The sequence below is a fragment of the Bos javanicus genome, chromosome 4 (assembly GCF_032452875.1).
Source record: "Bos javanicus breed banteng chromosome 4, ARS-OSU_banteng_1.0, whole genome shotgun sequence".
Lineage (NCBI taxonomy): Eukaryota > Metazoa > Chordata > Mammalia > Artiodactyla > Bovidae > Bos > Bos javanicus.
The window spans coordinates 61,967,555-61,994,931 of record NC_083871.1 but is presented as its reverse complement, the minus strand read 5'-3'; the positions used below and the strand labels follow the sequence as shown (position 1 = coordinate 61,994,931).

The 27,377-nt window shown below is 39.8% G+C and overlaps 1 protein-coding gene and 1 pseudogene across 2 annotated transcripts in view; one reads left to right on the top strand and one right to left on the bottom strand.

Annotated features, from left to right (window-relative positions):
- Nucleotides 1-11,906: 11,906 nt before the first annotated feature.
- Nucleotides 11,907-27,377, top strand: part of SEPTIN7 (septin 7) — a 99,001-nt gene continuing 83,530 nt past the window's right edge. The window contains exon 1 of one of the 2 annotated variants that reach the window (XM_061414150.1): nucleotides 11,907-12,129. In XM_061414150.1, coding sequence (XP_061270134.1) covers nucleotides 12,069-12,129 — 61 coding nt within the window. In that variant the 5' untranslated portion in view covers nucleotides 11,907-12,068. Of the gene's footprint in view, nucleotides 12,130-12,150; nucleotides 12,270-27,377 lie in introns of those variants that run through there. The other variant, XM_061414152.1, reaches the window with a different exon arrangement.
- On the bottom strand, nucleotides 24,304-24,642 carry LOC133246141 (large ribosomal subunit protein eL33-like; annotated as a pseudogene).

The window sequence follows — 27,377 nt, the reverse complement described above, 5'->3', positions numbered from 1 at the left end:
AATTTGTAGGTGGCTGATGTAATTAGGATTCTTCCAGTTCTTAAGATACTAGATTCTGTTAAGACACAAATGTAGCCTTTTGGAATAAGAACTCTTGGGGGAAATACCTATAATTAAGCATTTGTGTTTACTGCTGTGTTGCTTCTATTTTGGATGCTAATGATGGCCATTATTTTTGTTTCATAAAATCTGTTTATCTGTTTTTAGCAGTTGACTGGCAAGATTGATCATTTATTGCCAAATTTCTAGAAGCAAATCAAAGAAAAAAGAATATCGACTAAAACCTGTAAATAAATCTTAATCATAATTCCGTCCATGAATTGAATGATACCTGTGGTAAAAATCACAAACATTATCATTTGATCTTTTTTTTTAATCAGACGCATATCTAAAATTGGATCCAATGAACATCAAATGATTAAAGGTATAGTACAAGAAAGAGTCTTTTGGTTGTTGGAAACCTCATAAAGGAAGTAATGACAGACTGTTTTAACTAAGCATTTGTCCTCCACCAGTAAATCTCCATGGCAATCCAGTGCAACTGCTTCACATAAAGCAAGCACATTAGTCTGGCACAGGCATTTGCTTCCTCTCTGAATTTCCTGTTTTCCTGGATGTGAGATCTCAGAGGTGCACCTTCAGGAAACAGTCAGTCATTCAGAGGTCTACTAGGAAAAGTGATTTTGAGAGGGTAAGTTCCTACTGCTTAAAGTAACAGCCTTGTTCTAATGTAACACATTCCATCTACACAAACTTACTTAAGTACTATTCAATTCACTTTCACAAACCTCTTATATAGCAGGAGGCATTCAATCATTGCCAAAGTCAATATATTAAGTCTGGTTGTTGAAGGCAGCTGGTTTCCCATAAAACCATGTGTTCCTATTTCCTATTTCAGTCAGTTTATGATTCAGTGGTAGGAAATGCCAAAGGGAGTTGGCAACAATGGCATTTTCCACTTATAATAGATTTTTTTTAATGTACTTCGGATTTTTCTCCAATATTGTGCTCAGTGGTATTTCTACCATGTAATCAGATTGGACGGTTCACAACCAATGTGATGACTGGCAATGTTCACAACCAAAGGTGATGACTGGCAAGAAAACCTCAAGGTAAATGGCTTCCTCTTCTCCCTCAGTCCCAGGGGCAACCGTGCTGCAGATCAGTCCTAAGAGGAAAGTGGGACTCTCATCAACATTATAAGTAAATTTCCAGGAGAGCCCTGGATTTTGAAAATTCTCTGAGGCTCCAGTGATAAGTTGAGATAAATCAGGCCTCCTGGGACAGTCTGGGTTCAGACATCCTATTTCTGTGCTGCTTTCTCCCCTACTCCCTCCTTGGCTGGTGGGAAAAAGAAAAACTCATCCTTCTAAGGTAAAGATTTTAAGAATGAGAGCTGTGTGCTGTTTTTTAAATCTCTGGTCTTCAAGTTACATGATTCTCTCATTCTATTTTATCTTATTTTTGTTTTGTTATCACTGCTATGTCTTTTGGCTCCTCTTCCTCTGTGGGGTAAAGTTTGATCTTTACAAAGAAAGAGGAAGTATGAGGTTTTATTTTTTTCTAATTTATGTTCACTCCTTGTATAACCTTGCAAGTGTCACTCGACTTCCTGTACTGTGTAGATTCTTAATCTATAAAACAGCATGTCAATATCTATCTGCTTCATTTGCAAAACATTAACAGTCATTTTAGTTATATTATTTGACCTCAATAGAACTTTCCTCTAATAACTATGACTTCTAATCATGAATTTAACACTAGAATGCACTATTGCTTTTCAAATATTTAAAATTTAAATACAAAAATATTTAAACCATACTCACCTTGATTCCCTGTGTTTATATTTCATTACACTTATTAGAGATTTTGTGGGTGGTAGAATATTCCTTTTGAGAAATACCTTGAATTACAAGGCTTCATATTCAAAATTTGACTTGAACAAAATATATTCCCATATTCATTAATAATATTAACTAAACTAGCTTCAGCCTTTGTAAGTTATGCTTTTAATTTTCACAAGAAAAAAGTTGTAGTCAGTTAATGACTTTATTTTACATATCATTTTTCAGTTCACTTCAGTCATTCAGTCATGTCCGACTCTTTTGTCAGACTCTGGACTGTACCATGCCAGGCTTATCATTTTCAGTGCTCTTCCATTTTTCTCCAAAGGAGGAAAGAAAAGTACTCAAGGGCTTTTTGGATATTTGGACATTCAGTTCAGTTCAGTTCAGTTCAGTCACTCAGTCATGTCCGACTCTTTGCGACCCCATGAATCGCAGCACGCCAGGCCTCCCCGTCCATCACCAACTCCCAGAGTTCACTCAGACTCACATCCATCGAGTCAGTGATGCCATCCAACCATCTCATCCTCTGTCATCCCCTTCTCCTCCTGCCCCCAATCCCTCCCAGCATCAGAGTCTTTTCCAATGAGTCAACACTTCACATGAGGTGGCCAAAGTACTGGAGTTGCAGCTTTAGCATCATTCCTTCCAAAGAACACCCAGGACTGATCTCCTTTACAATGGACTGGTTGGATCTCCGTGCAGTCCAAGGGACTCTCAAGAGTCTTCTCCAACACCACAGTTCAAAAGATCAATTCTTCATCACTCAGCTTTCTTCACAGTCCAACTCTCACATCCATACATGACCACAGGAAAAACCATAGTCTTGATTAGACGGAACTTTGTTAGCAAAGTAATGTCTCTGCTTTTGAATACGCTATCTAGGTTGGTCATAACTTTCCTTCCAAGGAGTAAGCATCTTTTAATTTCATGGCTGCAGTCACCATCTGCAGTGATTTTGGAGCCCCCCAAAATAAAGTCTGACACTGTTTCCACTGTTTCCCCGTCTATTTCCCATGAAGTGATGGGACTGGATGCCATGATCTTTGTTTTCTGAATGTTGAGCTTTAAGCCAACTTATTCACTCTCCTCTTTCACTTTCATCAAGAGGCTTTTAGTTCCTCTTCACTTTCTGCCATAAGGGTGGTGTCATCTGCATATCTGAGGTTATTGATATTTCTCCCGGCAATCCTGATTCCAGCTTGTGCTTCTTCCAGTCCAGCGTTTCTCATGATGTACTCTGCATAGAAGTTAAATAGACAGGGTGACAATATACAGCCTTGACGTACTCCTTTTCCTATTTGGAACCAGTCTGCTGTTCCATGTCCAGTTCTAACTGTTGCTTCCGGACCTGCATATAGGTTTCTCAAGAGGCAGGTCAGGTGATCTGGTATTCCCATCTCTTTCAGAATTTTCCACAGTTTATTGTGATCCACACAGTCAAAATCCCTCATGATTTGGACATTCCTGTTAACAAACAAATATTACAGAGTGCCTGACCCACTTCATAAAATACACATCTGAAATTTCAAGCTCCACTCCTAGAACCCAGCCTGACTACGTCTGCTAAGTTTTGGCAATGTCGTAAACAGGACAAACTTGTTCTATAAGAAGTGCCATCTCATACCTTCGCTTTCTTTTTTAAAATAATTTTTAAAATTTACTTACCTTTGGCTGCACTAGGTCTTTGTTGCTATGCAGGCTTTTCTCTTGTTGGAGTGAGCGGAGGCTACTCTGCATTGCGTTGAGCAGGCTTCTTATTGCAGTGGTTTCTTCTATTGCAGAGCACAGACTCAAGCATGTGGGATCTTCTTGGATCAGGAATTGAATTTGAGTCTCCTGCATTGGTGGGTGGATTCTTTACCACTGAGCCACCAGGGAAGCCCCATACTGTCACTTTTTGAGTTGGTCCTTAAGGAAAATCTTTGGATGGATGCTGTGAAAGTGCTGCACTCAATATGCCAGCAAATTTGGAAAACTCAGCAGTGGCCACAGGACTGGAAAAGGTCAGTTTTCATTCCAATCCCAAAGAAAGGCAATGCCGAAGAATGCTCAAACTACCGCACAATTGCACTCATCTCACACGCTAGTAAAGTAATGCTCAAAATTCTCCAAGCCAGGCTTCAGCAATATGTGAACCGTGAACTTCCTAATGTTCAAGCTGGTTTTAGAAAAGGCAAAGGAACCAGAGATCAAATTGCCAACATCTGCTGGATCATGGAAAAAGCAAGAGAGTTCCAGAAAAACATCTATTTCTGCTTTATTAACTATGCCAAAGCCTTTGACTGTGTGCATCACAATAAACTGTGGAAAATTCTGAAAGAGATGGGCATACCAGACCACCTGATCTGCCTCTTGAGAAATCTGTATGCAGGTCAGGAAGCAACAGTTAGAACTGGACATGGAACAACAGACTGGTTCCAAATAGGAAAAGGAGTACGTCAAGGCTGTATATTGTCACCCTGTCTATTTAACTTCTATGCAGAGTACATCATGAGAAATGCTGGGCTGGAAGAAGCACAAGCTGGAATCAAGATTGCTGGGAGAAATATCAATAACCTCAGATATGCAGATGACACCACCTGTATGGCAGAAAGTGAAGAGAAACTAAAAAGCCTCTTGATGAAAGTGAAAGTGGAGAGTGAATAAGTTGGCTTAAAGCTCAACATTCAGAAAACGAAGATCATGGCATCCGGTCCCATCACTTCATGGGAAATAGATGGGGAAACAGTGTCAGACTTTATTTTTTTGGGCTCCAAAATCACTGCAGATGGTGACTGCAGCCATGAAATTAAAAGATGCTTACTCCTTGGAAGGAAAGTTATGACCTACCTAGATAGCGTATTCAAAAGCAGAGACATTACTTTGCCAACAAAGGTTCATCTAGTCAAGGCTATGGTTTTTCCAGTGGTCATGTATGGATGTGAGAGTTGGACTGTGAAGAAGGCTGAGTGCTGAAGAATTAATGCTTTTGAACTGTGGTGTTGGAGAAGACTCTTGAGAGTCTCTTGGACTGCAAGGAGATCCAACTAGTCCATTCTGAAGGAGATCAGCCCTGGGATTTCTTTGGAGGGAATGATGCTAAAGCTGAAACTCCAGTACTTTGGCCACCTCATGCAAAGAGTTGACTCACTGGAAAAGACTCTGATGCTGGGAGGGATTGGGGGCAGGAGGAGAAGGGGAGGATAGAGGATGCGATGGCTGGATGGCATCACTGACTCGATGGACGTGAATCTGGGTGAACTCCGGGAGTTGGTGATGGACAGGGAGGCCTGGTGTGCTGCAATTCATGGGGTTGCAAAGAGTCGGACACGACTGAGCGACTGAACTGAACTGAACTGAATATCATTCATATGTCTTTCTTCTTGAATTAAAGGTAGAAGTACCTGAAAAGTATTAAAAAACAAGCAAATAAAATGCCTTCTTACCCTTTCACCAGACCAAATGTCTAACAAATGAGAATAGGATTCAGGACAACAGAGGAACAAGTCTCTTCATATGAGGTCTTGTGTACTAGAAAGCCATGAAGTATTTGAAAGTTGTCTCAGGCTCTTACAAATTCTGAGACCTTGAGTAAATCACTTTACCTCTCTGAACATTGGTTTCCTCATTTAAAAAATAAGGGTAATATCTATTTCACACTGTTTTATTGATTAAATTTGAGTGATATGAAATGAGCAGCTATAAAAATTCTTATCTTCAAGTCAGCTATCAGATTGTGATAGGTAGTTCTGGTTCTAATACCAAAGTTAGGAGGTTGGTCCATATTTATCACAGATAATTACCAAAACAATTACATTTGTACAACATTCCAAAGTTTACAAAGCACATTCACCTAAAAATTATATTCAGTTATGTATATTCAGATAATTAGCCTGCGTATTTTTTTTTTTTTTTTTGCCAAGCTGGGCTATTTAAAATACTAAAAGATGATGCTGTTAAAGTGTTGCACACAATATGTCGACACATTTGGACATTTGGAAAATTCAGAAGTAGCCTCATGGAACTGGAAAAAGTCCGTTTTCATTTCAATCCCAAAGAAGCACAATGCCAAAGAATGTTCAAACTACCATAAAATTGCACTCATTTCACATGCTAGCAAGGTTATGCTCAAAATCCTTCAAGCTAGGCTTCAGCAGTACATGAATCAAGAACTTCTAGATGTACAAATTGGGTTTCAAAGAGGCTGAGGAACCAGAGATCAAATTGTCAAGACTCGTTGGATCATGGAGCAAGCAAGCAAGTTCCAGAAAAACATCTACTTCTACTTCTTTGTGTGGATCACAGTCAAACAAACTGTGGAAATTCTTAAAGAGATGAAAGTACTAGACCACCCTGTTTGTCTCTTGAGAAAGCTGTATGTGGGTCAAGAAGCAACAGTTAGAACTGGGCTGGGAACAACAGACTGGTTCAAAATTGGGAAAGGAGTACAACAAGGATGTATATTACCACCCTGTTTATTTAACTTCTATGTATGCCAAACGCCAAGCTGGGTAAATCACAAGCTGGAATCAATATGGCCAGGAGAAATATCAATAACCTGAGATACGCAGATGACACCACCCTAATTGCAGAAAGTGAAGAGGAACTAAAGAGCCTCTTGATGAAGGTGAAAGAAGAGAGTGAAAAAGCTGTCTTAAAACTCAACATTCAAAAAATGAAAATCATGGCATCTGGTTCCATCACTTCATGGCAAATAGGGAAAAAATGGAAACAGTGACAGACTTTATTTTCTTGGGCTCCAAAATCACTTTGGACAATGACTGCAGTCATGAAATTAAAAGACTCTTGCTCGTTGGAAGAAAACCTATGACCAACCTAGAAAGCATATTAAAAAGCAGAGAGATCACTTTGCTGACAAACGTCCATATAGTCAAAGCTATGGTTTTTCTACTAGACATATAAGGATGTGAGAGTTGGACCATAAAGAAGGCTGAGGACTGAAAAATTGATGCTTTCAAACTGTAGTTATGGAGAAGACACTTGAGTGTCTCTTGGACAGTAAGAAGATCAAACCAGTCAATCCTAAAGAAAATCAACCATGAATATTTGTTGGAAGGACTGTTGCTGAAGCTCCAGTACTTTGGCCACCAGATGCAAAGAGACAGCTCATTGGAAAAGACCCTGATGCTGGGAAAGATTGAGGACAGGAGAAGAGGGCAACAGAGGATGAGATGGTTGGATGGCATCATCAGTTCAATGGACATAAGTTTAAGCAAATTCTGGGAGATAGTGAAGACCTGGGAAGTCTGCCATGCTGCAGTCCATAGGTCACAAAGACCAGACACAACTTTAGAGACTGCTGCTGCTGCTGCTAAGTCACTTCAGTTGTGTCCGACTGTGTGACCATGGACGGCAGCCCACCAGGCTCCATCATCCCTGGGATTTTCCAGGCAAGAGTACTGGAGTGGTGCGCCACTGCCTTCTCTGTTAGAGACTGAACAACAAAAATGGGGATAAGAGGGTACCTTGTCCAATCTTGGTACATCAAGGAAGGCTTTTAGAAATAATGATGACGCTTAAAGGTGAAAGCCTGGTAAACAATCCAAGTATAAAAGGGAGAGTGAAGCAGACCAGACATAGTGAGAAGCAAGACTTGCTAGAGTTTAGAGAAAGGCATGGTAGCTTGGCCATTAATAAGAAAATGTATCATGTAAATTTCCTGAAGGATAATTTGAAGATTTCAAACAGGGGACTGACATAGTTAAAGTTTAGAAAGGTCACTCTGGATACAATATGAAGAACAAATTGGAGTAGAACAGGGTAACAGGCAGACAAGACTATTGCAGGAGGTATAATAATATTGGTCAAGCTGGAATAGTAGCCCTGGTGGTATGTGTGTGTGTCAGTATGCTCAGTTGTGTTCAAACTGTGTGGGTATGTTGCTGTCACTTTTTTGACACCATGGACTATAGCCTGCCAGGCTCCTCTGTCCATGGAATTTTCCAAGCAAGAATGCTGGAGCAGGTTGCCATTTCCTACACGAGAAGGTCTTCCCAACCCAAGGATTGAAACTGCATCTCTTACATCTCCTGCACTGGCAGGCAGATTCTTTACCACTATGCCAGTAGTGGTGGAGATGGAGAGAAATAAGAAATATACGAGAAAGGAAAACTGCCAGGACTTTGTGATCGCTGTAGGAGGTGAGAGAGAGGGAGAGGTTGAATATAATACCCACATTTCTAGCTTAGGCAGTTAGTTTGATGATGATATCACTTAGAGACTGGGAACATAAAAGCACATATAATGAAAATGAAGGGTTTAATTTCAGATATACTGTTTTGAGATATCTTGGAACATCATGACATATATTTTGAGCGCAGTCAGGTGTGCAGAATTGTAGTAAGGAGAGAGAACTGGACTAGAAATATATTCTTAGGAGCCATGGAAGTGAATACCTCACCCAAGGAGAGTATAAAAAGTGAGATAGGAATAAACTGACTAGGATATAACTCTGAGGTGTATGGACACATAAGTGACAGGCTTATGACATAAGATCCTAGAAGGTAAAATAGAGAAGCCAGAGATCTAGGATGAAAGCTAGGAATGTGTGGTTTCACAAATCAAGAGACATAAATACAGCAGGCCATAGGCAATAGTGTCAAATGTTCAAGTAAAAATTCATTAAAAAGGGTCCACTTGGTTGAATGAAAAGGTTGTTCGTGACCTTGTTGAGAATTTCAGTGGAGTCATAGGGACAGAACCCAGAAGTTTATTGAGTAAATAAATAATCCACTGAGTGAAGTTCCTGGGAAGGTAGAAAGAGACAATCCAAAGAATAAGCTAAAGAGATGGAATACAGGGAATATGTAGAAATATATATCTCAGATGGGCAGGGGCACCTGATCCATTGTGATATCTGAAAGGTGGATGTAGACACACGTAGTCTTATGAATGTGGGGGCAGGAGGTTCTTGGAGTTCCTCTCTGATGGGTTCTATTTTGTGCTGAGAGTAAATGAGGGAGATGGTTTGAAAACAATGGAGCAAATCTGAAGCAGCTGTTATGGAAAAGAGTGCTAACTAGGGAAACAAGCATTGCTTGGCAAAGCTGAGACTGGACATTGTAAATATGCAGTGAAAACAATTTACATAGTCTATCCAAATTTCAGATGAGTTTTTGGTTTTTTTTTTTTTTTTTACGTTGGCAAATCTATAGTTTTGCTTTTTTTTTTGGTTATGCTGGGTCTTCGTTGCTGCTCACAGGCTTTCTCTAGTTGTGGTAAGCAGAGGTTACTCTTTGTTGAAGTTCATGGCTTCTCATTGATGTGGCTTCTCTTGTTGCAAGCACAGGCTCCAGGTGCAGGGGCTTCAGTGGTTGCATCATGTGGGCTCAGGAGATGTGGCGCGTGGGCTTTAGTTGCTCTGAAGCATGAGGAGTCTTCCTGGACCAGGGAACGAACCTTTGTCTCCTGCATTGGCAGGTGGATTCCTATCCTCTGTATCACCAGGGAAGTTCCAGTTCTTTGTTTTTAAAAAACTACTTCTGAATCAGAAGGTTAAGGTCTAGACTAAATTTTCTTTACAAATATAATACTGCAGACAGTGCAGTAGAGATCATGAAGCTAATACTATAATTTTCTCTCTCTCCAATCCCTCCTTCCCCATATAATTTCTAATACACAGGTGCATGCACACAAACATACACATTATCATTTACTATTAGAACTCCTCAGAGAGAAAGTTCCAAAATATGTCATCATCTCACTGCCTATAATCTTCCCTTTAATTTTCAGTGGAAAGTGGTAAGGAAATTATTGTGTGTGGTGGAATTTGTAGGAGAGCATGAACAATATTATTTATATTAATAATTTATCCATTTTCAGAGAGCAAAATAACAAAATTCACCTCTTTCACATCTATTAAGAGATCTGCTCAAAGAAACATATTGATAGAGATGGGAGACTTTCTTCTTTATAAACTATTAGATTTTATTAAACAATAACAGTATTCAGCATAATTTTATATTTTAAAATAATCCACTTGTAGGTAATTTATTAAGCATATACTGTACTATGGACTGAGCACATCTAACTCTCACAAAAACTCAATTAGACAAGGATTATTCCCATTTATAGGTGAGGAAATTGGATCACAGAAAGGTTAAGCAACTTGCCCTCAGGCATTTGGCTAGTAAATGGTAGAGATGGGATGTGAACCCAAGCAGTTTGACTCCAGAAGTCACACATTTAAATTATCTGCTGCACGGCCTTCTCCACAGAAGAAATTTAACAAAGTTTTCCAAGTAAAGCACTCCTGTGAAGTTTCAGAAATTCAACAGGATTGGTTGAGCTGGCAAGTTGTAACACACTTTATATATATAAGCAATTTAGTATAAATGGAGACTTAAGAAACAGTATCAAGATACAAAATGAGCTGTTTTCTTAGATAAAATTTTTATTAAATTACTTGGAAACATTTCAACTATAGAAAAGAGTACAGAAAATAATTACAATTTAACATTCATGTATCCTTTGCCCACCTTTAAGGTTTTGCCACATTTTCTGCAAATTATTTTTGGTAGAAAAAACATTCTATGAAGTGAAACCTGTCACATTCTCTTCTCCTCCTCTCTGGAACTAATCGCTATTCTGAATTTGGTATCTATAATTTCCTTATATGATCTTCACAGTTTCTTATTGTTAAATTTTTATGATACACCGTATACATCTTTCTGTAAGTTATTTTCCTCAATATTATATTAATGAACTCTAAATTAATACTAGTAGCTTTAGTTTATTAATTTCCGTTTTTTAGCATTCTGTATATTTATTTCAGTTTGTCCAGTAATGTCACTTGTTTATCCATTCTCCTGTAAGTGAATATTTAAATTGTTGCACTAATATGAGTAATGCTATGAACATTTTTGTGTTAGCTCACGATAATTACATAGGCATACAATTCCATAACATGCAGTTTAACAGGAAACAAAAAACGTGTACATGAACTATGAGATGGCTGGATGGCATCACTGACTCGATGGACGTGAGTCTGGGTGAACTCTGGGAGTTGGTGATGGACAGGGAGGCCTGGCGTGCTGTGATTCATGGGGTCGCAAAGAGTCGGACACGACTGAGCGACTGAACTGAACTGAACTATACAATGAAGACAGCGATTAAGTTTTATGAAAGGTACAAAAGATCACGTGTTGTTCTGAGCAAAAGGAGGCTACTTTCACTAGAAAATAGCTGGGGAAGGCGCCAACGACCGAGCAACATTCACTGCTAATTAATAGTAGGAGACCACACACTTTAACCCTTATTTGAGGACAAAACCGGGCCCCAACAGGCTGAGCCAATACGAGTGTGATCGTGAAGAGTCCGCAGTGGAAGCTGCAGCAGCCGACCTCTTCGCTGTGCCAGGCCACTGGAAAGTGACAGCGCGAGGGCAATGTCGAGGTAACCAGGGCCTAACCTCACTTTTCATTCCGAACGTGAAGGAAACTGAGGAACCGGGGTCGGATTCCCACCCGTATATACCCGATTCGGGTGTACAGACATCCGCCTCGAAGTATCTTTCCACTTGCATTCACATTACTGCCAGGTCAGTAACCTGGAGCCAAGTCATACAGGGGACCCCTACCCAGAACATTGCCTCCCAGTCTGGCCTCTTTTAGTGGCGCCTCTTTGCCTTACGCCGATTTCGTAAGTAAGCGCTGAGACCAACCCAGAGGCTCCTCCGGCTCCCAAACCTGACGTGAAAACGCGCGGGGCTGCACAAACGGCAGCCATCTTTGAGTAGGGCAAAACCACACCCTCGCACCCTACGGGCCACTCCCTCTCAGCGTCCCCAGGCTTTTCACCCACAAACGTAAGGCGTTAACCTTAGCGGCGGTGTTGAAGAAACACGCACAGAAGCCTGACTATCCATGACCCCGGAGGTGCCAATCCCCGCCAATGTTAACATGGCGGCTAAACCCGAGCGGCAAAAGAGCGCTGACGCCAAATGAAGTCATGCTCGAAAAACGAGCAAGTCGGCGGGGCAGCGATGAAGTAATCTCGCGAGATCGAAGCAAGCCTCCGCTCGGCCCGGAAGCCTCGTCTGAGGGGGCGGAGGGGCGGAGGAGGGAGCGGGAGTCCGGCGAGAACCAGTGGAGGAGTCCGCCCGCTGTTGCCTGCGTAAGCGGAGCAGCGACTCCGGGCGGCTACGCCGCGGAATCGGCGTAGGCGGCTTTGGAGAATAGGCGGGCTGCGCTGCACCCGGGCTGGTCGCGGAGGGGGGAGGGGATGTCGGTCAGTGCGAGATCCGCTGCTGCTGAAGAGAGGAGCGTCAACAGCAGCACCATGGGTGAGTCTCAGCTTTGGGCCGTCGCGACTCGGGTCGGCGGCTCGGGACGTTGTGGGGTTCTGCGGCCCCCCGATCGGGTGGTGGTGGGGGTAACGCCCTGAGGCGAGGCGAGGCGCGGCGCTGGGGCGAAAGCAGGTGAGGTGGGGGGCGACGGCGGGCCCGGGGCGCGGCGGTGGCGGCGGACCCGGGGGGAGGGGAGACGGCGGCAGTGACAGTTTGAATTGAATGTGCGGAGAACCGAGGCGGCGGCATTTCCTGTGCCGCGGCGGGCGGGCCCGGGGAGTGGAGAGACGTGAGCCACGGCCTCCGCCGCCGGACCCCGAGCAGGGTCTCCTTTGCCGGGCCTCCGGCTCCGCGGCCCTGCTTCTTCGCGTCGGCGGGCGCAGCTCCCGCGGCGGAGCTCCCCTCGTGGGGGAGTGGGCCTGGCGAGGAGGGTGGGAATGTGTGTGCGCGTCCGGGTGAGGGTGCTGTGTGGGCCGGCCCCGGGAGGGCGGCGGCGGGGAGAGAGGAAGAGGGATGCACCAGGCTGAGGCTGCGGTGCAGGCGGCGGCGGCTGCTGCAGCGGCCCCAGCGACCGTGTCGCCTCCTCGCTCCCCCTCCCCGCCTCTGGGGCTTCCTTTCCCCAGGCGCGGCCCCAAAGGCCGGTGGATGGCGGGCAAAGCTTGAATAAGGAGGATAAGGAGCCTGGTTTGGGCTTAATTTTTAAGGAAAGGGGAAAAGAGAACGTTTTGTAAGGGCGCCCTCCGGAGGAACCGAAGGGCTGGGAAGGGTCTTTGGAAAAGGGAGGGAGTTGGAGATACGGACTGGCGATGTGTAAGGAAATTAAGTTTTGAAAATATTTAAGTATTCTCATTTATTCCCTTAAGCCCTTTCATTTCCTTTTCTCCTCCACGTATTGGAAAAAGAACGAGGCCATTTCATTCACATTTTCCACTCCCAAGTTCCCATTTCATACTGTGTGTATAGTAGGAAATAGCAACTGAAATTTTTCTAACACATTTCCATTTGCTGAGTTACATTTTGAGAGTACACTGTTTCATATCTGGGTTGTGAGATCCAGGTGTTTGTTTAGATACTGAATTAGTTTATTCTTGCGACTTTATTGTTCTAGTTCAACTTTATGGTTTCTCTTGGTGTTGTTACTTTGATGAAATGGAAGGATATTTTTCTGAGTACCCTTGGTAATCGAAATCAACAGGTAATCTAGATTCTAAAGCATTTTACATATTTATTAAGGTGATGAATAAAGTCAATACCCTACCCTTTATAAAAACTTGTTTATAAGCAAGTTTAGGAGGGAAGTTTTTTGGCATTAGGTGCACAGGTAGAGATGAAGTTTATGAAATCCTTATAGATTGAAGGATATTGCCTTAGCAGTGTATAAACAATTACGAATCTAGTTATTGCTTCTTGTATCTCTTATTCCTCCAAATAGCAGGGGAAGGGATGGGGGAGCCTGGTGGGCTTCCGTCTATGGGGTCGTACAGAGTCGGACACGACTGAAGTGACTTAGCAGCAGCAGCAGCAGCAGGGGAAGGAGCAGGGAGGAGGGGGATATGGGGTCAGGAAACAATCTTTCATCCCACCCAGCTGTTCAGTGGGTGGGGCTAGAGGAGATAGGGTTGAGTGGAACTATGAAATAAATGTGGAAGCCCCATAGATGGTTGTATGGTAGCATTGTGTCCTGTGTTTGGACAGCATGACGTAGCCAGGTCTTCTCAATACAGTTATTAAAAATATCACGTGCTCTTAGGCTCACAGAATTGAAGCTCATAACTGAAAAATTTATTTTGTGTTTATGGCAAGTAGATTTTACTTTGCAGAAACTTATTATAATTGTGTAAAGTAAAAGTGTCTGGTTTCTGATTTTGATTTCAAGATATTGGATACATAACTACAGAAAAGGTTATTTATGTATCAGATACATATCAGTTACCTATACCTTGTTTCAAAACTTTGTTATATAATTGATTCTTTGGATTTGCATATTTTCCCACAGAAATAATCTTAAATAACTACATGTCAGGACTTTTGAGCTGTTCTGAAACAAAATAGGACCCCTGAAAGACCTTAGAGCAGTTGTAGAGGAAATGGCAACCCACTCCAGTGTTCTTGCCTGGAGAATCCCAGGGACGGGGAGCCTGGTGGGCTGCCGTCTACGGGGTCGCACAGAGTCAGACATGACTGAAGTGACTTAGCAGCAGCAGCAGCAGCAGCAGAGGGTTAAAATTGACAATTCACATGGTAAAGAATCCTCCTGAGATAGGGAAGAGGAGGGTTTGATCCCTGGGTCAGGAATATCCCGTGCAGAAGGAAATGGCAATCCACTCCAGTATTCTTGCCTGGGAAATCCCATGGACAGAGGAGCCTGGTGGGCTACAGTCCATGGGATTGCAAAAGAGTTGGACATGGATTAGTTGGACTAAACAGCAACAAAAAATGATAAGGAAGGAGGAAGAGTTAGATTTCCAAGATCTCAATAATGGGGAGTGGTCAGATGAGTAGACCACTTGGTGTGAAGATAGTGGGTTGAGCAAGTTGGTTTCAGACTTGTTATAAATTGATGGTATATGTATTCACTATAGACTCTATTCTTGTATTTGCCAATAGACTATTATTATCTAATTATCAGCTGAGAGCATGTTTCACATTTTAAGCTAATAAACTATCTGTAGTTGTTGATTAGAAGTAGAAACTTAATTTAACATTTATACATTTTACTAAATTTTGAGACAAAACTTATTTTTCTATACAGAGTTTGGACTCTAAATGACAAGATCTATTGCACAATGAAACTGATGTAGAAAAAATGTGTTTTTTAGGAGTAGAATTTTAAGGTAGTGTGATTATAGGTTAGGCTTGCCAGATGAGAGCACAGTGTTAAATGTAGACCTACATTTGGTCTCTACAGCAGTGTTTTGCGGACTGTGAGTTGAGACCAGTGGATGTTGAAATCAGTTTTGTGGATTTCTACCAAAACTTTACAAAGTAGTAAAGAAATAAAAAATAGCAGTACATTGTAAAAATTTGGAGTGGTGAATTTTGTTGTGTAAGTATTGTGTATTGTGTTGAGATATAACTTTTTTTTTTTAATTGAGAACTGTAATCAAAAAAGTTTGTAAAAACACTTAGGGGGATGTGCAGTATGGATTGGTGAAGTTGAAGATCTTTAAACTTTATGATAGAGGTCTTAATGTGAGGATGTTAGACTAAATGAAATTAAGTCTTATTTTTGATTCGTTTATTGTGTACTTTATGTAGCTGGTGTGGTTAGAAAGATCTGAGATCTACTTTTCCTTGAGAGGAGGTCATCTCCCACAGTTATATAGAAAGCAGGGTGGGTCGCAAAAGAAGATAGTATTATATCATTAAATGTCTCTGCTCTTGAGTTTGAGGAGAAAAAAATGTTTTTGGTCTTGTCCTTTTGCATTATGGAAGATGCGGAGAGCCAGATTTTGAGCATGAGCTTGGGTAAAGGGACCAAAAAATGCAGCTTGGTTAGCATTCAGCGTTGAAGGCCTTAGGTGAGACACACAAAAGGTCCTTGTAATTCATATTTGGTGCAATGTAACTCTGCAGAGTTAGGGATTACAGATAGGGATTTGAGTTCAAAGTATTAATAATAACAAATATAGTATAAGGACTAAGAAAAAAGACTTTGGTGTCAGACAGACATGCAGTCAAATCCTGGCTTTGCCACTTACTAGATGTATCAGTCAGTGATAGGTTTAGGTTACTGCTTCTCAAACTGATGAAGGGTGTTTTTTTAATTTTATTTTTTAAAATTTCCAATTCACTATTGACTGACACAATTGTAAAGTACAAGTTATTGCAAGTTATTTTTACTAATGCAGATGAAATTTAAAAAGGCAAAAATACAAGCCCCAATTTTTAAAGATCCAGTAGACATAAAGTTATTCTGGTATAAAAATTTTCATTTCTGTGTTCTACATTTGTACTTCTCTGGTGTAAACCATTGAACAATCAGACTGGTCCCTCCATAGACTATCCTTGGAATAGTTCTGGGTTAAACCATGATGCAGTAACAAATAGCCCTAAAAATCTTAGTGGCAGTAGTTTAAAGATGAGGTCGTGCCTGTCCTGAAGTTCGTGTATTTTATTTTAAGCAATTGTTTTTTAATTTCAGAAGTACTTTGAAGATTGAGGAGAGTACCTAAGTATCCCCTGAGGTTGGGTAGTAAAGCCTAATCTTGCTTACATTATTCTGAAGTGTATTTTAGGTATTTATGTGACATTTATTTTAGATATTCCTGTGACATTTGGATTTTATCTGTATTTGTTTGACTTGTATACAAGTGAAACTCACTCAGACATGTCCAACTCTTTTGTGACTCCATGGACTGTTTCCCGCCAGGCTCCTCTGTCCATGGGATTCTCCATACAGGAATACTGGAGTGGGTTGCCATTTTCCTTCTCCAGGGGATCTTCCAAGCCCAGAGATTGAACCTGGGTCTCCTGCATTGCAAGTGGACTCGTTACCATCTGAGCCACCAGGGAAGACCCATATACAATATAAAGATAATCCCCCCCTCTTTCTTCCTCACCAGTGTGGGATTAAAAATTGACTTTCCTGAAGATATGTTAATTCTATTGTTTTGTTTACCTGTGGGGTCACAGCTAAGTACTTTTGATAGCCTCATTTGAGATGGGGCTCAGATCAAGGTTTCTCAGACTGGGCAAGAGTGCAGTGTGGTGTTTTTAATTTGGAGGGAGTGGGCTGTCTTGTGCATTGTACAGTGTTGACCAGCATCCCTAACCTCTGCTAACTAGATACCAGTAGCAGTTCATCCTCCCCAGTGATGACAGTGAAAAAAAATGTCTCCAGACATTGCCAAATGTCACCTGGGAGAGCCAGTTTGAGAACCACCATACTAGGTGATGAAGAACCCTTGAAAGATTATAGAGATGGAGAAGGAAAAAACTCTTTGTTAAACATCTGGTTCATAATTCTTCCTCCTAGAACTCCTACCACTTGGTATTTCTCAAACTTAGAAATCAGAATCACCTAGGTAGCTGGTGCTCATTTCACATGCTAGCAAGGTAATTCTCAAAATCCTTCAAGCTAGTATTCAGCAGTACCTGAACGGAGAACTTCCAGATGTACAAGCTGGGTTTAGAAAAGGCAAAGGAACCAGAGATCAAATTGCCAACATTCATTGGGTCTTAGAAAAACAAGGGAATTCCAGAAAAAATCTGCTTTTGCTTCATTGATTATGCTGAATTCTTTGTGTGGATACTAGAATAGCAGACCACCTTACCTGTCTCCCAATAAACCTATTTGCAGGTTAATAAGCAACAGTTAAAACCAGTTATAGAATGACAGATTAGTTCAAAATTGGGAAATGGGTATGTCAAGTCTGTATGTTGTCACCCTGCTTATTTAACTTGCATGCAGAGCACATCCTGCAAAATGCCTGGCTGGAATCAAGATTGCCAGGAGAAATATCAACAACCTCAGATATGCAGATGATACCCCTCTAATGGCAGAAAGTGAAGAGGAACAAAAGAGCCTCTTGATGAAAGTGAAAAAGGAGAGTGAAAACCTGGCTTAAAATTCATAATTCAAAAAACTAAGATCATGGCATCTGGTCCCATCATTTCATGGCAAATAGATAGGGGGAAAGTGGAAACAGTGACGGACTTTATTTTCTTGGGCTCCAGAATCATTGTGGGTGGTGACTGCAGCCATGAAATTAAAAGACTGTTGCTCCTTGGAAGAAAAACTATGACAAACCTGGACAGCATATTAAAAAGCAGAGATATCACTTTGCTGACAAAGGTCCGTATAGTCAAAGTTGTGGTTTTTCTAGTAGTTCTTGTGGATGTGAGAGTTGGACCATAAGGAAGGCTGTGCACCAGAGAATTGATGCTTCCAAATTGTGATGCTGGAGAAAACTCTTGAGAGTCCCTTGGATAGAGAGGAGTAGGTATCATTTCTTGAAATAGGTAATTTAAAACATGAAATTGAGAGGCCTGTGGGACAGCTAAATGAGCATAGTAGAGTCTCAGTAATGCTAGGAGAGACATCTAGGATGGAAAATAAGCATTTTAAGGTTTTTGTAAATTTATTCATTTGTGCTTTGAATTTTTATGTTTAGTAATTGAATGTCTATATTGAAGAAAAGCCATACTCTAGTTAGGTGAATAAATTTTTTAATATTTTTATAAGACTTGGTAATTTTAGTTTGGTGAGCAAACTTGAAGGAAATTGGAATAAAGTGATTTGTGTGAAACTTATGTGTTCCTCACAGCTACACAGACTGAGGTTAATAATTGCCTAAAATGTCTAGTTATTAAAAATTTTTACTGGTACTTTCAAAGTGGTAGCTGTTTCAAACTCTTTGCTAGTGTTTCTTTATATGAGTGACATTTTTTTATCCTTATATGTTCAGATTGTTCATTCAGATTATAATCAGAGTTCTTCCTTTTTTGAGGAAGATTTTGGTATATATTGTCAATCAGTTTTCAAAAATACTAGAAATATTTTGAGTGAGGTAATTATTTGTGCAAGAGGAGGCAGAATCTTCATAGCAACCTTGGTGCTTTCTGGTTATTCTATTACAATGACTAGGGTACTACCTCATTTGTTACATGTTTTTGGGTCTATACAAGGAAAATTTTTTTCAGTAACTAGTGTACCTTAAAGCATCAACTTTTTAAACCATTTTTAATTTTTAAAAGTTTAATAGATATATTTAGTTCCTTTTGTGATTAAATACATTAACCAAGAGGGGAAAAAAGCCACTAAATTATTAACATTTCAATCACTGAAGTTTGATTTGTTTTCTTAATTGCATACTTTTTTTCATGGTTGTGATTAGTGGTATATTAGTGGTTAGTGGTTCTCAACCCTGGTTAGGCATTGGAAACACTTTCAATTTTTAATGTACTTGGAGGCTTGTTAATTCACTGGGTGTGAGGTGGGGCTCAGAAATTTACATTTTTTAGTATTTTAGGTAGTTTTGATGAGCAACCAGGGTTGATAACTTCTGATGTGAATTATGTGAGGTAATATATGTAAAAGTGCTCTGTAAACTCTTTAAAATATATACAAAACCAAGGTGTTATTATCTTAATATTTAATAGTATTTTTGGTGTATTAATCTATATATAGATTATTTTAAGTACGTATATGGTGTTTCTAATATTGATATTCTAATTGTCTAGCCATTTTATTATTTCAAGATGTTCAGTGTCATTATTTTAGAACTATAAATAGTATGAAAAGAGTATTGTTAAGCCTCTTCTGCCTTCCCCAATTATTTTCCTAGGGCATTTGTTGGTTTAGTATTTTAAACTTGTTTTTAATTTATATTTTTCATATTACTGGAGAGAGACGTTTGTTATGTATAATCCAGTTAGCTTCTCTACTTTCATAAGAATATACTGAACTTGTTAAAATCACTGTCAAGAATATTTGGTTTTGTGCTGTGACTTATATATGGGGCTATTAAATAATGAAATATGAGAGTCATTTTTGTTTTTAAATTATACATAGTTTTTCACATTTTTGTGCTCTCAGGAATGTACCTAACTTCTCCTGTCCTTGAAGTTTGTAGCTGTTCAGCTTGCTGTTAATAATCTTTGTATTTTAGCTGCTCAGTCATTATTTCCTGGTTCATTTCTTTATTGAAGTTCTGCTCTCTGTTAAGTATTGGGTTAGATTTCCATTTTAATTCCCAGCTACATTCTGTTTTTGTTTGTTTTTTTAATTAAAAAAAAAAAAACCAACATGGCAGCCCAGACATGGTGACTAACAGGTCAGGCATGACAGCAAGATGGAGAGCAGTGTCAGGTTTGAAACACACGCGATAGTTCCCTAGAGGCAGCTCTGAACCTACAGCTTGTATTTCATTTTTACCTCAGCTAGTGCTTTTGTTGCAGGAAGGGGAACCCGTTTCAGGGCCCAAGAGTGGGCTCTTGTCTAACACTCGGAAATGAATGCATACTTGCTGACAAAGCAATAGACTTTACTGGGAAAGGGCGCCCAGGTGCAGAGCAGTAGGGTAAGGGAACCCAGGAGAACTGCTCTGCTTCCTGGCTGTCAGTCTCAGGGTTTATGGTAATGGAATTAGTTTCCAGATTGTCTTTGGCCAGTCATTCTGACTCGAGTCCTTCCTGGTAGCCCTCCCATTGCTCAGCCAAGATGGATGCCAGCGAAAATTATTCTGGGAAGTTAATTCCCAGCTATATTCTGTACAATATATTCTGACAGCTGAGTGAAAAGGGAAGAAATTTAAGTAGAAATGATTTTTGTTTTATGGATGTATAAAATAATGTGCAAATAGAAAACGACTAAGGAAACCAAAATATGAACTCATTGTGTAATTTGCAAAACCAAATTTGCTCTGAGTACAACTTGTAGTCTGTTTTCTGATTGCTGAGAAGGGCAAATTGAGTAAACATGAGAACTTGGCATGAAAGAATGAAATTATTGCCATTTCCTTCTCTAGGGGATCTTCCCTACCCAGGGGTCAAACCTGGGTCTCCTGCATTGCAGGCAGATCTTTATTAACTAAGCCACCAGGGAAGCCCCAATCTTAGAACTGTAGTCAATCCTGTCATGTTTTGTATTAGAATATAAAAGTTGATCTAATACAGAAAATTAAGAGTTACTTAACCAGTTGCTTAATTCAGGTGTGAGCTTAAAAAATAACTAGAATGACTTATCTGATAAGTTGTTGTTTTTTAGTCTTTAAGTTGTGCCCAACTCTGTAACCTCATGGACTGTGTAGCACACCAGGCTCCTCTGTCCTCTAACTATCTCCCAGAGTTTGTTCAAATTCATGTCCATTGAGTTGGTGGTGCTGTCTAACCAACTCATCTGCTGCCACTCCTTTCTCCTTTTGCCTTCAGTCTTTCACAGTATCAGGGTCTTTTCCAAAGAATTGGCTATTCGCATCAAGTGGCCAAAGTATTGGAGCTTCAGCTTCAGCAACAGTCCTTCCAATAGGAACCACTCAACGATTGATTTCCTTTAGGATGGACTGGTTGGATCTCCTTGCAATCCAGGGAACTCTCAAGAGTCTTCTCCAGCACCACAGTTCAAAAGCATCAATTCTTTGGCACTCAGCCTTCTTTATGGTCCAACTCTCACATCCATGCATGACTACTGGAAAAACCATAGGTTTGACTATGTGGACCTTTGTCGGCAAAGTGACGTCTCTGCTTTTTAATATGCTGTCTAGGTTTGTTGTAGCATTCTTTCTAAGGAGCAAGGATCTTAATTTCATGGCTGCATTCACCATCCACAGTGATTTTGGAGCCCACAAAATCAAATCTGTCCCTGCTTCCACTTTTCCCTCTTATATTTGCCATGGAGTGATGGGACCGTATACCATGATCTTAGTTGTTTTTTTAATTTATCTATTTTTAATTGAATGATAATTGCTTTACAGAATTTTGTTGTTCTCTGTCAAACATCAACATGAATCAGCTAGATCTTAGTTTTTTTTAATGTTGAATTTCACAGAAGCGTTTTCATTCTCCTCTTTCACCCTCATCAGGAGACTCTCTAGATCTTTTTCACTTTCTGCCATTAGAGTGATGTCATCTGTGTATCTGAGGTTGTTGATATTTTTCCCGGCAATTTGGCAAGTAGACCCACCAAAAATACTTGTTTGTGTTTGATCATGGTGCTGTGCTGTTAAAAAGATAATTACACAGATGTAGTTCCTTTTTTTACATTTCTGAAAGTTTGAAATAATCGTAGACTTGCTGAAAAGTTGCAGCCTCTATCCTTTTGAAACTTAAGTATTTGGTGAACATGGAGGAAATGCAAAGATAATACCAAAAACATGCATGTACAATGTGTTATATGAGATAAATATGCCATCAACATTAGTACTGGCTAGGAACAAGTGAAAAGGGAAAAGTTTCATGCTTGATGGAGACACCTTTTACTTGAAATTATGTTTAAGGGTTTTGGGTAGGGCTAGGAGATTCCAGTGCTTTTTAATTGAAGGACGAGTGGATTCCGTTTAACTAGTGTCACTAGTAGATGCCGTTTAACAAATTAGAATCTAACTAGGGTGAATAAAAGACTGTTCGCATTTCATTTAATGAGTCTGTAATACAGATTATTGTACTAAAATATTACTTTCATAAAATAATTGACCTGTTGTAGAACTTTAAATATCTATTTACTTATAATACAGGCTTCTAAGGTCCTTGTTTAAAAAAAAACAAAAAACTTATTTCCTAGGCCCTACCAGAACATTCTAATTCCCTACTTCTAGGCTTAGGACCTAGGTATTTGTTTTTATCAAGCTTCCCAGATGTTTCTGATTATAGCCAGATTTGGAAATCATTTAACTGCAAGATAAAAGTCCAGAGGCCTTGATAATAGCTGTTGTCTATTGCACAACCACTGTAACAACTGTCATTTATTGTGCTTATTGTATCTGAAGTGCCAAATATTTCAAATATTTCATATATATCTTATGATAACCTCATAAATACGTTGTCCCAGTCTAACGCTTAGAAAGGTTATGTAGCTTACCCATGCAGAGTATAGCTCCAAGTTACAGAAGATACTAGATTTCAGATTTCTAGCTATATTTTTAGTGGTCCACACCCTTATCTATGGAGGATATATTCCAAGGTCCCCAGTGGATGCTTGAAACCACAGATAGTAATACCGAACCCTGTCTGTACTGTTTTTTCCTATACATACATACTTAGTATAAAGTTAAACTTATAAATTAGACACAGTAATAGATGGACAACAATAGCTAATAATAAAGCAGAACAATTGTAACAAAATACTGTAATAAAGGTTGTTATAAAAATGTGGTCTCTCTCTCAAGTTCAACTCTGCCAGAAATGTGGCAGTGGCTTCTTCATTGGCAGACTCAGCCTCTCCAATAATTTTTATATTTTTCAGTTGAAATCTATTGAGTCTGTGTAACCGTTTCATATTGGAGTAAATGACTTGGTGTCGTTTTAGGGGATCCCTTGCTTGCTAAAGTTGTCATACAGGCTCCATGCTTTGTGGTGTGACCTGTTGCCATCATTTGTAACATGTTTTATGTTCATGTCTTCCACCCATAGATTTAATGCCTTTTCCATCCTGACTTTTCCATTTATCTTGCACTGTGACTTTTCATTTTCCATTTATCAGGCACTGTGGCTGTAACTTTGCAGTTTGAGGTGTATCAGCAAAAGTAGCATAAATTTTTTTTCCTTTTTCTCAATTTCATGGATAGAAGATTCCTTTTAAGGTACAATTTCTTTTTCCTTATTAAATCAAGACCTTCACCTTTTCATTTATGGGAAGTACTTTATAGCTTCTCTTTCATATATGCAAATTGCCAGAATTTCAACTCTTGTTCTTTGGGGCCATTATTAAGTAAAATTATGAAGTGAGGGTTACTTGAACACAAGCATTGCAATATCACAATGGGTGATCTGATTATACTGAGAAGGCTAAGTGACCAATGGGCAGGATATACAGAACAGAGGGATGAATCACATCACAGGCTGGACAGAGCAGGACAGCACAGGAAGGTGTGAGATTTCATCATGCTATTCAGAACAGCACACAATTTAAAACTGATGAATTGCTTATTTCTGGAATTTTCCATTTAATATTTTCAGACCTCAGTTAACAGCTGGTAGCTGAAACCTTGGAAAGCAAAACTTGAGGTGAAGGGGGACTCTTATTGATGTAATTTGGGTAGTCATTTTAGGGTCTCTTTGCTTGGCTTTTCCCTTCTATTTAGATCAAATCATGTTTTGTAGTCTTTCTTTGCTTATGCTGTTCTTACCTATCTTGAAGTCACATCCATCCATTATGAAGGCCCACCTCAAAACTACTCATTCTAGGAAGCTTTTCCCATCTTTGATCCTTTCCCTAACTTAAACTCCATGAAGACTACTCCTAGTAGGTAACAACATTGTCAATTTGTAAAAATATATTTTCAGTTATCGTTTATGCTAATATTACAAATATTGTGGGTGGCGTAGTTAGTTGCAGTATTGTGATGGGTAGCATGCTTTTCTGAGCCCTTTACTGATCTCTGGCATTACTACGTATAGTACTCCTCTTGAGTAGAATGTTGTGTGTGCGTGGGTGTGTGTGTGTGTGTATCTGTGGTTAGCAAAACACAAGAGAACAAATCCATACTTTTATTTATTTGCTTTTCAATGAGTTTAAATCCTCAAAGGGTACAGCATCACAGAGTCTGTGTCCAGCAGCCTTAGCAAGAAGGCTGCTTTGGAATTTGGCATAAACCATGACACTGTTTACCTGAGCGTGAGTTGTCTTTCCCCAGATTATTCTGGTTTTGTTAGGTTTGCTGCTAAGAGTTACCGTTGTTCTTTGCTTTGTACACATAAGTACGTCTCTTACCTAGATAGGATTCAGTTTCATCTCAAACATATATACCTTCGATTTTCAGGAGAGCTGTGTACTCCCTCTTGGTTCCATAGACCCCTCTTATAGCCAGCAAAAATGGCCTTGGGCCACAGCCTTCCAGACATATTTGTTGTTTTAGAAGTCCTGTTCCCAGCAGGCCTCCACAGGGTCCAAGATGGCTGAAAGAGAGACCATTATTTTTATAATGAAATAAATTAACAGACCTTGGTTATGTGAAAAGTTAGAGTTTTCTGTTTTGAGGTTTCAGATTACTTTGGCTGCTTCAGTAGCTCAACAAGGCAGGCTTTTCAAATCTTCTGTTGTAGAGTAAATTTATAAACATACAGAAACATTTATCATAATAAATTAATAATTTCAGCAGTAATGTAATTTAGTTTGCAGTACAATTTTTTAACTAGTATTTTCTTAGAACTTTATTAGTCTGCTAGGACTGCCATTACAGAAAACCACAGATGAGGTGGCTTAAACAACAGACATTTTTTTTCTCACAGTTCTGGAGGCTGGAAGTCCAGTACTAAGGTGCCAGTAGATTTGGTTTTTGGTGAAGGGTCTTCCTGAATTACATATGGCCACATTCTGTCTGTGTCCTCACGTGGCCTTTGTGTAACCTCTGGAGGAGAAAGGGTTATCTCCAGTGTATCTTCCTCTTCTTGTAAGGATACCAGCTCCACATGATGGGCCCTAATCTTATGACCTCCTTTAACCTTAGTTACCCCCTTTAAGGCCCTGTCTCCCAGATACAATTACACTGGGATTAGGGCTTCATCATAAGAATTTTGGGTGTATGCAGTTTGGCCTGTAACAAGAATTGAATTTCTGTTCTCCTGTGTATGGTGGTGTAATAGCTATAGGAAATTTTTTAAAAAATCAGATAATAAATACTTTGTTTCTACCTACCTTTTTATTAGGCAAGTAATGTTAAGATGAATATCAGTTGAACATTTTATGAGTCATGGGAGTCAATATTTTGGCAGGAAATGGCTTTAGTATCTTTTAGAAGCGGGCTTGAGAGGTATATGCTGGAAATAATCTGAACTCTTTGATAAAACTGCTGTGTTATGTACAGAATGCATATATATCATGAGTACACAAGGTATGGTAGTGACTGATTCAAATGGACTAAAGTTAATTCTTTAAAAATTTTGCCTATGTTCTTAAAACTTGTTTTTTCATCCTTCTGTTTTCACAAGGTCTCAGGATTGGAAGATGTATTGTCATTTAACCTAATTATGCAAATGGTACTCTTAATTCCCCCTGCAGCATGCCTGTGACTAACTCTGACTAGTATTGTAGCCACAAGTGTATATGGCTGTTGAGCACTTGAAATGATGCTAGTCTAAATTGACATTTAGTATAAGTGTAAAATGCACAGAAGATTTTGCCAAGACTTAAAGGATATAAAATATCTAATTCATTTTTATGTTGATTACATGTTGAAATAATGTCTTGGATATATTGAGTTAAAGAAAATATATTATTACAATAGAGTTTTTGTTGTTGTTCAGTTGCTAAGTCGTGTCTGACTCTTTGTGACATGGTGAACTGCAGCACACCAGGCTTCCATGTCCTTCATTGTCTCCCGGAGTTTGCTCAGACACATGTCCATTGAATTGGTGATGCCATCCAATTGAGTTTACTTGTTTGTTTTTACTTTTTTAAATGTGGCTTCTAGAAAGTTTAAAATTACATGTATGACTTGTGTTATATTTCTAACAGAGCTGATTTAGTCTGCTAAAAACTCAGCTGCCTTCTGGGATAACACATTTCATCTTTGAATAGATGTCACTATTAATTTTTTTCTTCCTATTTTTATATGTATCTGTCTTTGATATTTGCATTCAGATATTCTCATTTACTCCCTAGCAGCAAAAAGATAAGTCTGATTTCTCTTTTTAATATTATTGCTTCGTAGTTTGAAGACAGCTATCTTTTGTTGTGACTTTTAGTCTTTCCATTTTCTTTAACAGTGTTTATACGGTAGGGAGTCATATCCCTCCAGCCATTTTTACTCCCCTTTGAACTTCATTTGGTACATAGCCCTGCTAATACCAGGACTGAAATGAGGACTGAAATGAGGACTGAAATGAATATCTTGTGATCTTAAAATTGCACATTGAATCTATCTTTTGTGTCCTTCTATGTACTATATAAATCTGTTAATGAGGCCTAAAGTTAAGTTACATTTTCAGTTCAGTTCAGTCGCTCAGTCGTGTCCGACTCTGCGACCCCATGAATTGCAGCACGCCGGGCCTCCCTGTCCATCACCAACTCCCGGAGTTCTCTCAAACTCAAGTCCATCGAGTCATTGATGCCATCCAGCCATCTCATCCTCTGTCGTCCCCTTCTCCTCCTGCCCCCAATCCCTCCCAGCATCAGAGTCTTTTCCAATGAGTCAACTCTTCACATGAGGTGGCCAAAGTACTGGAGTTTTAGCTTTACCATCATTCCTTCCAAAGAAATCCCAGGGCTGATCGCCTTCAGAATGGACTGGTTGGATGTCCTTGCAGTCCAAGGGACTCTTAAGAGTCTTCTCCAACACCACAGTTCAAAAGCATTAATTCTTCGGCGCTCAGCCTTCTTCACAGTCCAACTCTTATGTCCATACATGATCACAGGAAAAACCATAGCCCTGACTAGATGAACCTTTGTTGGCAAAGCAATGTCTCTGCTTTTGAATATGCTATCCAGGTTGGTCATAACTTTCCTTCCAAGGAGTAAGCGTCTTTTAATTTCATGGCTGCAGTCACCATTGGCAGTGATTTTGGAGCCCCAAAAAATAAAGTCTGACACTGTTTCCACTGTTTCACCGTCTATTTCCCATGAAGTGATGGGACCAGATGCCATGATC